Consider the following 12,898-nt stretch of genomic DNA (forward strand, 5'->3'; position numbering starts at 1 on the left):
GCGTATAGTCTATACGTGCATAATACGCATGGCAGCAGTTCATTTGCATGTGAATGTTTATGCTGCAGATTGTACACAATCACACAGGACTCCAGGAGGAGAGCCTGTCGCAACAGGATCCTGTCTGTGTCTCGTTGACGTGTGGTGTGTACTTTGCCCTCGGGCAGCGTTTGTACTCTTGTGTGCATTCTAGAGGTGTGTCGTAAAAATGTAGGCTTCAGCAAAACTGGTTAGTCGAGTGTAGCTTTCCATAATTGTTTGCTTGCAGCTCTAGGCCTATATGCATACAGGTCTTCCCCAAGACTGTTTATATTAGACTTGACTTTACTATGGAAACTACAGGCTATATATAGGCCTAATCATTGAGAGGCAATTAAGTTATAAAGCTGTAATCTGTATTTATTTATGTTCTGCCCCGATATAGAACTCGGGTATTCCCATGTGAGAGGACACATTTCTACCAAGAAGAGGCAGTCCCTGCTGCGTGGGCCCAGACCTCCCCAGAGGGAGACCAGACCACCTCCAACCACTGCACTGCAGATACATACATATAGCCTATAGTTGTATAGGTCCTTCTCAGGCTTTTATTCATTAAAGATGAATATCAATCAATCAATCAATCAATCAATCAATCCATACATACATACATATATATATATATATATATATATATATATATATATATATATATATATATATATATATATATTTATATAGCACAATTCAGACAACAAGTGTAGTTCAAAGTTTTTGACAGAAAGAGCTGAATACAACAAGAAAGCATCAACTACACAGTAATAGTATTAGTAATAGTTAGTTAGTTAACTAACTACTAACTAACTATACTATAACTAAGTAATAGTAAAAACAAAAGCAGAAACTAAAACAGGAAAAGGACATGCAATGATCTAAGACAAGTAAAAGCAATGCTAAAGAGGTGGAATACTGGATCACAGTTTATTTTTGACAGCTAATTAAATAATTAATTTTAAATCATATATTCAATATTAATTATTGAATTTGTTAATATTATTAACAGTATGCTATAAGCCTAATGGATTAATTGGATATGTATAAATCAATTAAATCAGTCAAATGTAATTGAATAGATCACTCTGAAAGTGAAAGGAAGCTTGAAACTGGCTGTTTGTTTTCTGTGAGGCTTCAGTTCCATACATGTGTGCTAAAACGTTTTGCGGAGGCTAAAATGTAGTAATAATAATCATAATCATAACAATAAAGAATAAGATAGAGGGAGTTCTGCAATAAATGTGCCACCTCAGCAGCGATCTGAAAGAGAACAGGAGACTGGAGGGGATTCCTTTCCTAACCATGCACCACGTTCATGTTTTGTTGAACATTCCTCGTTGTCATGGCAACGCCCCACCCCTTCGCGTCAGTGACGCTGCCTCTCTCTCACAGCACGCTGTGTGTTTTCTGCGGAGCGATGGAACGACGCCAAGGCTCTGCGGTGACTCCATACAGCCAGAGCCAGGCTGCAGTGTTCTGTTCACTGCAGGCAGAAGCGGGAGAAATGCTCGAACATTTTGACTTAATGCAAATTGATTTTTTTTTGACTTTTGAGTTGAATTGTTCTGCAAAAATGTGTGCTTTGATGATGCCGAATAGCAATAGTGGAAAAAGTAGGCTATATATTTTACTTATGTAAACGTATATGCCTACTGTAATGTAGACATAGCCTATACTATACAAGTATGTACTTGAGTAGAAAGAAGTATTGCCTATTTATTGGTAATCAAAATGTATAGCCTATATAGCCTATACTTATAGGTCTATACCAAAAGTAGAATTTGGTATAGACCATTATGCAGAATGTCCCATTTCACAAGAAAAGATTTCAAATGTACCTTTTGAAAATAGCAGATCTACAAGCTCACAAGCTTGTATAGGGTTGAAGTGGGTAATGTACAGGCCTTATATGTTTTGTAATAAATCTTGTAATAAATCTAAATCTACTATAAGTAACATTTAACTAAAGTTTTCAAATAATTATATAGTGCAATATTTGCCTCTGAGATGTATAGTGGAGTAAAAGTAAAAGTATATAGGCCAACTGAAATTAAGAAATACTCTGCCTACAGCGGGATTAGCCATGAGTAAATGTAGGCTATACTATAACTTTATTTTACACCACTGCTGAATGGCAGTTTGAGATGAGTTTCACTTTTTGACCTGACCCCGCATGCAGCAAACAACCTATACAGGGCTTTAAACAATGATGTCACACAGAGTCTAAAAATAAAACACCAAAGGTTTTCCCAGATTCACGCTCGACTTGTCCCAGTGAAAACACTCATTCAGGGGCCAGGCTGAAGAGGAGGAGGGGGGGTGGTGTCCCCCCTGTAATTATGACTCCCGGTCACCCTTGAACTCTCTTTCCTTTGAGCATGCAGAGCGTCTGAATAAACGACCACCCTAATGATGTTCCAGTAAGTGCATCAGGGCCTGTAGGGGGGTGTGACTGCCGGGAAGCAGTGGCAACCATAAGCGCTGCCCCTCAGTGTGGGGAGAGAGAGACAGAGAGCCCCTTCAGTCACGTTCCATCACATTCACTCGAGAGGATTTGTGAGGTCATCATCTATGCATGGGAGCTAAATATAGCCTAACTAATTTTGCCGTAAATTGCCAATTAGAGAAGGTGACATGGTGTGAATAACTTTTACCACTTGACTCGAACCTGGTAGGATTGTGGGGCGGCGACTGGTGTTCAGTTTATACTTAACCTCAGTCATTTATAAAGTGCAATACAGAATGTAACCCGTATGGTATAGGCTATCATTTTGGTTGCTAAATTGATATATTATTAACACTGTGGATTTTACTGTATAGCCATGAGCTGCATGCAGTGCAGTGTTGCAGTGTTCCCCAACCTGTACATATTTTTACCTTTTATGATGATTTGAATGTGTTGTTATATTTCATATCATGATTATGAATTGAATACCCAGGACAGGACCTAAATGGAAACAAGACCGCTTTTTTCGGTGACCCCATTGGAAGTACTGTACCCTGTAGGCCTACTGATTACATTTCTGTTTGACTGTACCCTGTACTGATTACATTTCTGTTTGACTGTACCCTGTACTGATTACATTTCTGTCTGACTGTACCCTGTACTCCTGATTACATTTCTGTTTGACTGTACCCTGTATGATTACATTTCTGCCAATAAAGTATTCAATCAATCAATCAATCAATCAATCAATCAATCAATAAATCAATCAATCAGTCAGTCCTAAAAGGCTGTGTCCATCAAGCACGAAAGCATGATTTTTTAGCACACGTGCCTACATAAGTTAACTTCATGTGCGTTCGGGTTGAGTGGTGGCGGGCCACATGTGCAGCACGCCTATGGTGTGCCGCCTCTGTCTGAACTGTGCGCTGCAGTTTGTGCCCAACCATGTTAACCGGAAATGCCATATATGGTCCGGCTATAGACTACTTTGTGATTGGCTCCTGTACTACAGTGACAAGTGCTGTTGTTACTGGAGCTCACTTCATATGCACAGACAGGTGGATGCAGTGGATGGCATTACTAGTAGCCTATAAATAAGTATAGGCTATATATATATGAGATACATCGACAATAAATAAACCATAATATTGTGTTTTATATCACCAAACAGTTTCTTGAGCTGTGGTCGGGTAGCGCCTTCATATATACTCTAAGGGTAGCGCAGACAAATAAATAGCCTGGAATTAATTTACGTTGATTAGGACCCGGGTATAAAGGAGTCCATGCGGGACATAAGCTATAGCTAACTATTGTTAGCCCCCCTTGTTTATTTTTATGCCTACATATTGCTTTTATAGAGAAGGAAATAAGGAAGTAGGTTATATATTATTAATATTAAGAACTAGAATTTCCTTGTTACAACTATAAGGAAATTCTTGTTCATCAGCCTAAAGTATTTATATCCTATATATTATTATCATTATATAATTTAACCATGTTGACACAAAGGGGACGTAATCTAGCCTACACAATGAGGTATACTGCTGTATGTGTGACGTTGTTCTGTTCATTCATGCAGGTGGGTCTATTTTTATTTTTTCACATGATGGATCGGTTAATTCTTTTATTAGGCCTACATTTAATCACATTACAACGAAGAATATATTTTCTAAATGTAATAAAGCCGATACAATTCCATATTGTTCAGACGTGTTTCTGGCTAAAACTGGGAAAACATGCATGTGCTTGTTGTTCTGTCAGCCTCTCAACCAACCCTGTCCTTTTCTGAAATGGTTCGGTCTCAACCACACAGATTTCATTCATAAAAGTCCATCTCACTATAAAAGGCGGGCCCTCTTCCACTATCTGTCCAGTTTCCATTTATGGACCATAGCTGGCAAAGGGAATAGATAGAGGCTAGTATAGCAGTGGCCAGTGGGCGAAATAAAATAGGTATTGGGTTGTTGTTTCATTGCAAACAAAAACGAATCTATATATAGCATATATACACGTTTTTATAGCATATATATAGCACTGCTGCGGATTTTTTTGTGAAGAAAAAAAACATGCATCCGGACTCCAGCCCCGATTATGACTCGTCATCCAGCTGTAGTCCAGCATCGCCTGACGGGGACACCCCTGCGAGCGGCCAGCTCTCTCCTCCCGAGTCGCCAAGTAGCGCATCATCAATGGACAGCATCACCAAGGTATAGAAAAGAAAAGCTCCTATATTTTATTTATATGAAAGAATTAAACGACATGCGATCAATTTATTTAACACCGAATCTTAATTTCAATATGAACACGTCTAATAATCCCCTGCCTAGGCTATGCCTGCAGGCTATATATATATTTGCCCAATTGGATATAAATAATCGTATAGGCAGGCTATATTGTACCACCATCCATATATGCGATATGGGCTTGATTGTCACTCTAATATTAGCAATCATGTTTAAAACATGATGTTTTTTAGATGCATGGTGACACGATGACCTTTTAGGATGCTGATTATGATAGGCTAATATAGTCTGGTGGCGGAGATGGTGATGATGATGATGATGATGATGATGATGGTGGTGATGATGATGATGATGATGATGATGGTGGTGATGATGATGATGATGGTGGTGATGATGGTGATGATGATGGTGGTGATGGTGATGATGATGATGATGATGGCGGTGATGGTGATGGTGATGATGATGATGATGATGATGATGATGATGATGATGATGATGATGATGGTGGTGATGATGATGGTGGTGATGATGGTGATGATGACGACGAAGAAGATGAATGTTAAAAGGCTATTTTCATTCAAAGTATGCAAATCCCCCCCCCCCCCCCCTCCCCCCTTCATTTTCTTCTTCTCATCTTTTTTCCTCCGATTGATTTTTCATACAAAACACTAATGGTTACTGCATAGAGTCTGGACTCTGTCTGGAGGCAAAACCCGTTGATCAGGGACGTATATATATATATATAATGTCCTCCTGACTCCATGGGTTGAATGTTGTGTGGTTCCGTTCGCAGGATCCTGAAACGAGCACCCCACCACCAGACTCCTTTGTTCCCACTGTGACTGCAATTTCCACCTCCCCGGATCTGAAGTGGATGGTGCAACCAACGGTCCTCCTAACATCTGTCTCCCCCTCCCTCCTCCTCGGCCACGCAAAGCCTAAAGCACACAGCACAGTGAAAACATCCCCAGCAGCGGGCGCAAATAAGGCACAATCCGCCAGCCGGAAAGCACAGAAAGAGCAGGTAATAATGGCTTGGGATGGGAGGGTGCATGGCCATTTGTTATATCTATAGCATATTTTATCTTTTTAATGGAGGGCGAATATATACAAAAAATGCACGTTCATTTGAACTGGCAAGGTATAGACCGTGCCAGACAGTGCAGCATTTTTTTACACATATACTGCACTGAACGATTTGGGTGATGATTAGATGATAAGCCGGGAGATTTTAATTATTTATTTTATTTAGGATTTTGTAGCATGCTGCGATCAACGAATGAGGGTCAATTATTATTCTCTCGCATGTGTGAATTTGTCTTTTAGAGTCCAATGCAGATGTGGCAAGAATCTGGAGAAAGGTTTATTTTCTTTGTCATTGTTTTTCAGCCTCCCAAGGTGGATGACGAAAAGAGGAGGATCCGAAGGGAGAGAAACAAAATTGCTGCAGCAAAGTGTCGTAACAGACGGAGGGAGCTCACAGACACCTTACAAGCTGTAAGTATGTTTTATGGAAAACATAAAGTCGTGGAAACGTGTTCATTGAACATCCTCCGCATATTTACAAGAGCATGGCTGTCATAATTATTTAAGATGATTGGAGAGCTGGAGCAGCCATGGGGACAGAGTAATAGCCAGTGGTTTGCAAACATTGTAAGGAGGTGTGTGTGAAAGGAGTGTGTCTATGTCTGACAGTATCATAATGCAAGTGTGTAGTGACATGCAGCAAAGGTCATGATCGGGATTCAAACCCGCAACACGATTTTTTTTCAGCCTTTGCAGGCTGAAAGCTGGGGATCCCCTGGAACCCCCCCCCCAAGGACCCCCACGTTGAGAACCACACCAAGCAGCATTCTATTCATGTCTCCTTATCATGTCTACTTTCTTTTTGTCACTTCAGGAAACAGATGAGCTGGAAGAAGAAAGAGAAGCCTTGCAGAGTGAGATAGACGAGCTCTTGAAAGAGAAAGAGAGACTTGAGCAGATCCTAGCTGCCCACACGCCGTCCTGCAAATTAGCTAATGAAGAGGAAGGCGATGAAGAAGATGACGTTAGTGCAATGCTACAGGACCCTCCCGCTTCCCCACAGCTCCTCTCCATGTTAGAGAGCAGCAGATCACCCGAGAGCAACACGACAATAATGGCCCCTGCAGACATGGACAATGTCGTTCCGTGCATCCCCCAGGCAGCCATTTTGGGGAACTCCAACATCCTCCTTTGCTCGAGCGCAGAAGATGAAACCCTGGCGGACCTGAGGGGAGACGACCTGGACGACTTGGTCCCCAGCCTGGAGATGGCGGTGACCCCTGACACGGCAGCGTCGGTCCCTGACATCGACCTCATCGGCGGGCCGTTTTGCCTGTCGGACTGGGAGACCCTGTACAAGTCGGTGGCCAACGACCTGGAGTCTCTGAGCACGCCGTCGCCGATGATGATGTCTTCCAGCCCCACATGTAGCAGCTACCGCACCGTGTTCTCCTTCAATCACTCCGAGTTTGATGATTCCATGGCCGAGGAGGGCTGTTGTGAGGGCCTCAAGGGGCCGGGCCTCAGTCCTCCCGACATCATGAAAGATAGTCTTAATTCTCCGACACTTCTGGCCTTGTGAAAGGTGCATGCAAGCTGTTATGCAATTGATTGAATTGGACAAAGTGAACCAACCAGCCAACAAGCTATATATGGTCTCTCTCTCCCCAATAATGTTTTGTAGTGTTTTGATGTTGTGTAAAGTTTAACATCAAGGGTTATGACATGTTTTCTGACGGTGACCGTTGCAAGAGTTGAATTCTTCCACACCTAACACTGCAAAAACCCTGAGTGCTTTTATGGTCTTTCACTACATTTTCTGAATAGAAAAACATAGCCGACCTAATTATACAAGCTCACAACCACACCGCGATGCAACATAACGTGAGATTGTATAGACTGGCTATTTCTTCTATATCTTTGAAAATGTTATGAAGGTATAAAATAGGGCTTTAATTGGTAAAACTATAACACTAAGGGGTTTTACAGTGTGTGGTGCAAAAGCAGCAGCCTGTCATTCTCTGGAATGAATGAGATTTTGTGCTGGTATAAAAATGCATGCAATTATGAACCCTTATATGATCAAAGAGGCTGTATCTTAGTATTCTTCGACCCTAGATGTAATGTGAAACTAAGCTGTGCTTAAATATGTGAACTGTTAATAAGTTGTGTTGTAACAAGTGAAAATAACAGGTTTGCTGATGATGTGTAGCTAACATATACTATACTGTATCATATCTCACTGTACGGTGACCACTATATGACTTCACATTTATTTACGATCATCTCATGTATTTTATCAAGAGGTATTTTATGACATAGTTTATTTTTTTACTTATAAAATGTATATGGTTCGTTGATGAAATGGAAAAAAAAGTATAACACTATAGAAATAATAATATAATAAAAAAAGAAAAACAGTTATAACCTTGTTGTGATGTTGTTATTATTGGAAGAGATTTGTCATTAAGGCAGTGGTTCCCAAAGTGGGGTCCGGGGACCCCCAGGGGTCCTTGAGAGAGTTCCAGGGGGTCCCCAGCTAAATGATAGTTTGGAACCAAATGGACCCTTATGGGTCTGTAACTCTAAGAGTTAAATTAACAAGGATTTTACAATATAAATTGGGGGTCCCAGAGATACTGTAGAAATGCCATTAAATGGGGGTCCGTAGCCTAATGCATGCATGTAAAACTGGGGGTCCTTGAAATTAAACGGGTTGAGAATCACTGCTAGAGCCGTAAAAAATCTTCTCTTAAGGGGGTCCCTGGCATATCTTTTTCAAATGGGGGTCCGCGGGATAATTAGTGTCAATTTGGGGGTCATTAAATGGGGGTCCGTAGCCTAATGCATGTCAAACTGGGGGTCCTTGAAATTAAACGGGTTGAGAATCACTGCTAGAGCCGTAAAAATCTTCTCTTATGGGGGTCCCTAGTGGCAGATATTTTCAAATGGGGGTCCGCGGGCTAATAAGTGTCAATTTGGGGGTCCTTGACATGAAAACGACTGCATAAGGCATCTAAACATGTCATTGTGTTTGGATGCAGCAGCATAACCTATAAAGCTATCAAGGATTTCATCATGTTTCATATTGAGTGGGAAGAGAAGTGGGAACACGAAGAGCAAGTGAAGTTAATCATTTATTTATAGTCGGTTTTCCAATATTCTCACGGTCAAGGGAACCTGATTCCGCAACACAAAGAAGCGTGCAGAACCTATGACGTCAAGACGTCGTTTCACTTCCGTGACCATATTTGGAAAGTGCCGTTGTTTTGTTTCCATGGAGACGGCCGCGGGTGTCACGTTTCGAGCTGGAAGATTTTTTTTTTCCCGGAAAAAAAGGCAGAGCAGATTATGGAGCAGCAAACGAACAAGTGTTTGTTGTTGTGCGCCGGTTCTGCGAAAAACAAGTAAACAGATCTAATTTTACGGTAAATAGGCTAATCTCATATTCATGTGAGGCTGTGAATAAAGAAACAAGGATTCATGATGATAATGGAAATAGTAGATAATCAAATCTTTCCTGTGTTGCCCTTGTCGTATTCTTGAGAAGTAGCCTATATTATTTATTGCCAGTTTGTTGCTTTAGTTTAGAAAACACGGTGTAGCTAAACACACACGTCACGGAGTAGCTAAAAAGTTACATTATTTATTCTATTTCGTGCGGCGTGCCGCAAAAGCAAAGGGAAAGTAAAGCTACGTGCAACAACGGTCGGTGAGCCCTGACAGAGCTGCTGTGGCACTCTGCAACGACTGCACGATATGTTATGTCACCGATAGAGGGAGCTAAAGTACAGTATATGCAATGTGGGAAATTCTGAATAGCAACTATCATGCATGAAACAATACATGAATACAATTGTTTTTTTGTTTGTTTGTTTGTTTGTTTTTCTTTCAGCCAACCACGGAATAAGCATGTGGCCTCTACATGACATGACATGATGTGTGGTCATTAGTGTAGGCTATTTAATTACATTTATTCTTTCAAGACCACACATGAACTTCTATGCACTCTCAGATTGAATGCACACACACACACACACACACGCACGCACGCACGCACGCACGCACGCACGCACGCGCACACACACACACACACACACACACACACACACACACACACACACACACACACACACACACACACACACACACACACACACACACACACACACACACACACACACACACACACACAGGCCTCACTGTGTGATAATAAAGGTTCCAGGTCTCCAAGATACCATATAATAATACATTTGACATTGTTGTATTCCATGATCCAACAGTTAGCATATAATTTATCATGTGCACCTTTTCCCTCCAAAAGTGTGATCTCACCCTCATCATGTACCCTGTGTTGTGACTTGTGACCACTCGGTCTTCTCGCTCACTGTGATATTCCTAAGGATGTGCTATATTTGCAGGGATAAATCAATGTCATGTGAGCTTATGGGAACACTGGATCACCTGACATGGATGACGCCAGAGCTCCCAGAACATAGAGAGAGGGGGGTGAACAACCTTGTGTTGGTGCCTGTGTGTGGAGTGGAGGAATGGATTTGGTTATGGAATCATACAATCACAACATTGTCTCCTTCTGACTTAAGACATCATATGCATATGAGAAGGAGTGATCTCTGTGCTGATAGTGGGAATCATTTGCTCGCGGAACAATCGAGCAACATGTGCTGTTTCAAAATGTATAACCACTTAAACCCTAGCTCTGGTCCATAGCTTTAATGCGTTGCATTTAGACGCATTAGAGCTATGGACCAGAGCTACTTAAACCCTAGTTGACTGCGGCCACCCAGGGCTCTGGCTAGTGGCTACTCCCCCCCCCCCCCCCCCCCCTCCTTGTTTTTTGCTCTACACTAAATATATTTATTTCTCCCCAATTGAATCGTTATGCCAATTATTTCCTCCCCAGACACATTTCTGTGTAGTCACTGCTGTTCTCATGTATGTATGGTACCGACCATACATTATGATGAATTGAACAAAGGTGGAACCTCTTGTAAACAAGTGTAATGCTTGCTTTATGGTGTCGTCCACTCACAGTTAACAGTCTTTGTATGGAGTTGTGCTTGAAATGTACTGTAATTCTGCAAACTGTTAATAAATACTTCAATCAGACTCACACAAGCCAGTGAGGAGCCCCCACTGGGAGGACCGGCCCAATGCTCCCTGCTGGCACGTGCAAATATATCTAACTGCATGTGCAACTAACTGTGCAAATGATTAAAGTGCATATTGTGCAAATATAAATAATTCAATCAACACTGACACAATATACTGTGTGCAAAAGTATAAGTAACGGAGGACCTCTTCATTACACTATATGGAAAGGATGTCATCTAAGATAAGAGATTTACATAAAGGTATAGTGCTCTTGTAAAAGCAATGTAGGCCTATTCCTATGGATACACCGTGGACATATTATACCACACAAGTTATGTTTTATAAGGCTGATAACATTGGACAGAATTTCATTGGAACAGTGAGTGATTGGACTAATTTAATTCACTGTGTAGACGTGTGTGTGTGTGTGTGTGTGTGTGTGTGTGTGTGTGTGTGTGTGTGTGTGTGTGTGTGTGTGTGTGTGTGTGTGTGTGTGTGTGTGTGTGTGTGTGTGTGTGTGTGTGTGAAAGGAAAGGAAAGGAATATGTTGCTTAATAAAGCAATATATTAAGGAAATCAGAATGAAAATACATCGCATGGATGCACCTGGGACGTGCGTGTGTGTGTGTGTGTGTGTGTGTGTGTGTGTGTGTGTGTGTGTGTGTGTGTGTGTGTGCTCATGCATGTGAAAGGAAAATAATATGTTGCTTAATAAAGCAATATATTAAGGAAATCAGAAGGGAAAAAACATTGCATGGATGCACCTGGGTCGTATCCCCAGTGATGTATCCCAAGGTCATCGGGTCTCTCAACATCATATTCATACCCCTCACTCGGGTGACCCAGCCGGGGTGATCAAGTCCCGACTTACGGCCCAGTAGCTCATGGCATGATGAAGTCCATAAAATGCTCATATTATCAGTCTTGTCGGGTCAAATTATATGTTCTGATTGCATGTTGGAAACAGCAAAACATTTGCAGCTTTAACCCATTCTGGACGGGAACCCTTTTTGGTGTTTTAACTAAGTTATACTTTAGCTATTTAAAAATAGCAGATCAACAAGCTCATAGCGCGCCACCGAGTGGCGCGCTACGAGCTTGTAGATCTGCTATTTTTGAAAAATCGTGAAAATGCGGCACACATCTTTGAATATATAAATGGGTTAAATGTCCTGCCTGAAATCATGCATTGTTACAAAAGTACACTAGACATACATTGACGTGATTGACGACTGTCTGCATTTATTTTTGATTGAAGAAAAAGGGAAGGAAAGAAAAAATAAATGAGGTGGTAGTAAAAATAAAGCTGGTCTATAACGTCTGCAATGTTTGGTGATAGATGATGAGTAAGCATCGTGTCTGGATGTATGTGTCTGGGTATTTCCCCATGGAAGGAGGATACTGACCATAACATGCTCACTTTTTTATAGCTACAGCACATTGCCTACACAGTCAAATAAAATGAAAAATGATAATAATAATCAGAATCAGAAGCCTTTATTGCCATGACATGTAAACTTGTTAGGAATTTAGTTTGGTGGGCAGCAGAGTGCAGTTACAACATTTGGACAAGTGCCAAACAGGACAAGACAGAAACAACATGAATAGTAAATAAATATAAAGTGCAGAGAGTTCAAGTGTCAGTTCAGAGCACAAGTCAGTGCAATAATACAAGTAATATATATAATTACTAAAAAATTATTTAACTCTGAAATCGTACAAATGGATACATTAACACAGGATTGTATTGTTAAATGTTTTGTTTTTTGTGGCTTTCACCTTTATTTTATTATTGAGTGGTGCAACCACTCCAAGGAACAGCAATGTCCCTATGTCCCGACCTATGTCCTAAACTATGTCCCTATGTCCTAATGTACTAATAGGGGGTGCTGTTGCACCACTCGCTTCAGACTGGTCTGATTTTTTTTTATAGAGGGACAGACAGTAGTCTGACAGGAAATGGGGGACAGAGATGGGGGGGTGACATGCAGTAAAGGCCGTCGGGATCGGGAGTCGAACCCGCGGCACACCGCCAGAC

General features: G+C 41.3%; 1 protein-coding gene across 1 annotated transcript; it reads left to right on the forward strand.

Annotated features, from left to right (window-relative positions):
- The first annotated feature begins 3,941 nt into the window (after positions 1-3,941).
- Positions 3,942-8,114, forward strand: LOC306940817 (protein c-Fos-like). Its single transcript, XM_079526031.1, has 5 exons — positions 3,942-4,055; positions 4,534-4,683; positions 5,513-5,743; positions 6,109-6,216; positions 6,620-8,114. Exons 1-5 carry the CDS (start codon positions 3,972-3,974, stop codon positions 7,325-7,327), a joined length of 1,281 nt encoding a protein of 426 aa, XP_079382157.1. The 5' UTR covers positions 3,942-3,971; the 3' UTR covers positions 7,328-8,114.
- The last annotated feature ends 4,784 nt before the right edge of the window (positions 8,115-12,898 follow it).

This window comes from Electrona antarctica, assembly GCF_951216825.1.
Source record: "Electrona antarctica genome assembly, chromosome: 17".
NCBI classification, from domain to species: domain Eukaryota; kingdom Metazoa; phylum Chordata; class Actinopteri; order Myctophiformes; family Myctophidae; genus Electrona; species Electrona antarctica.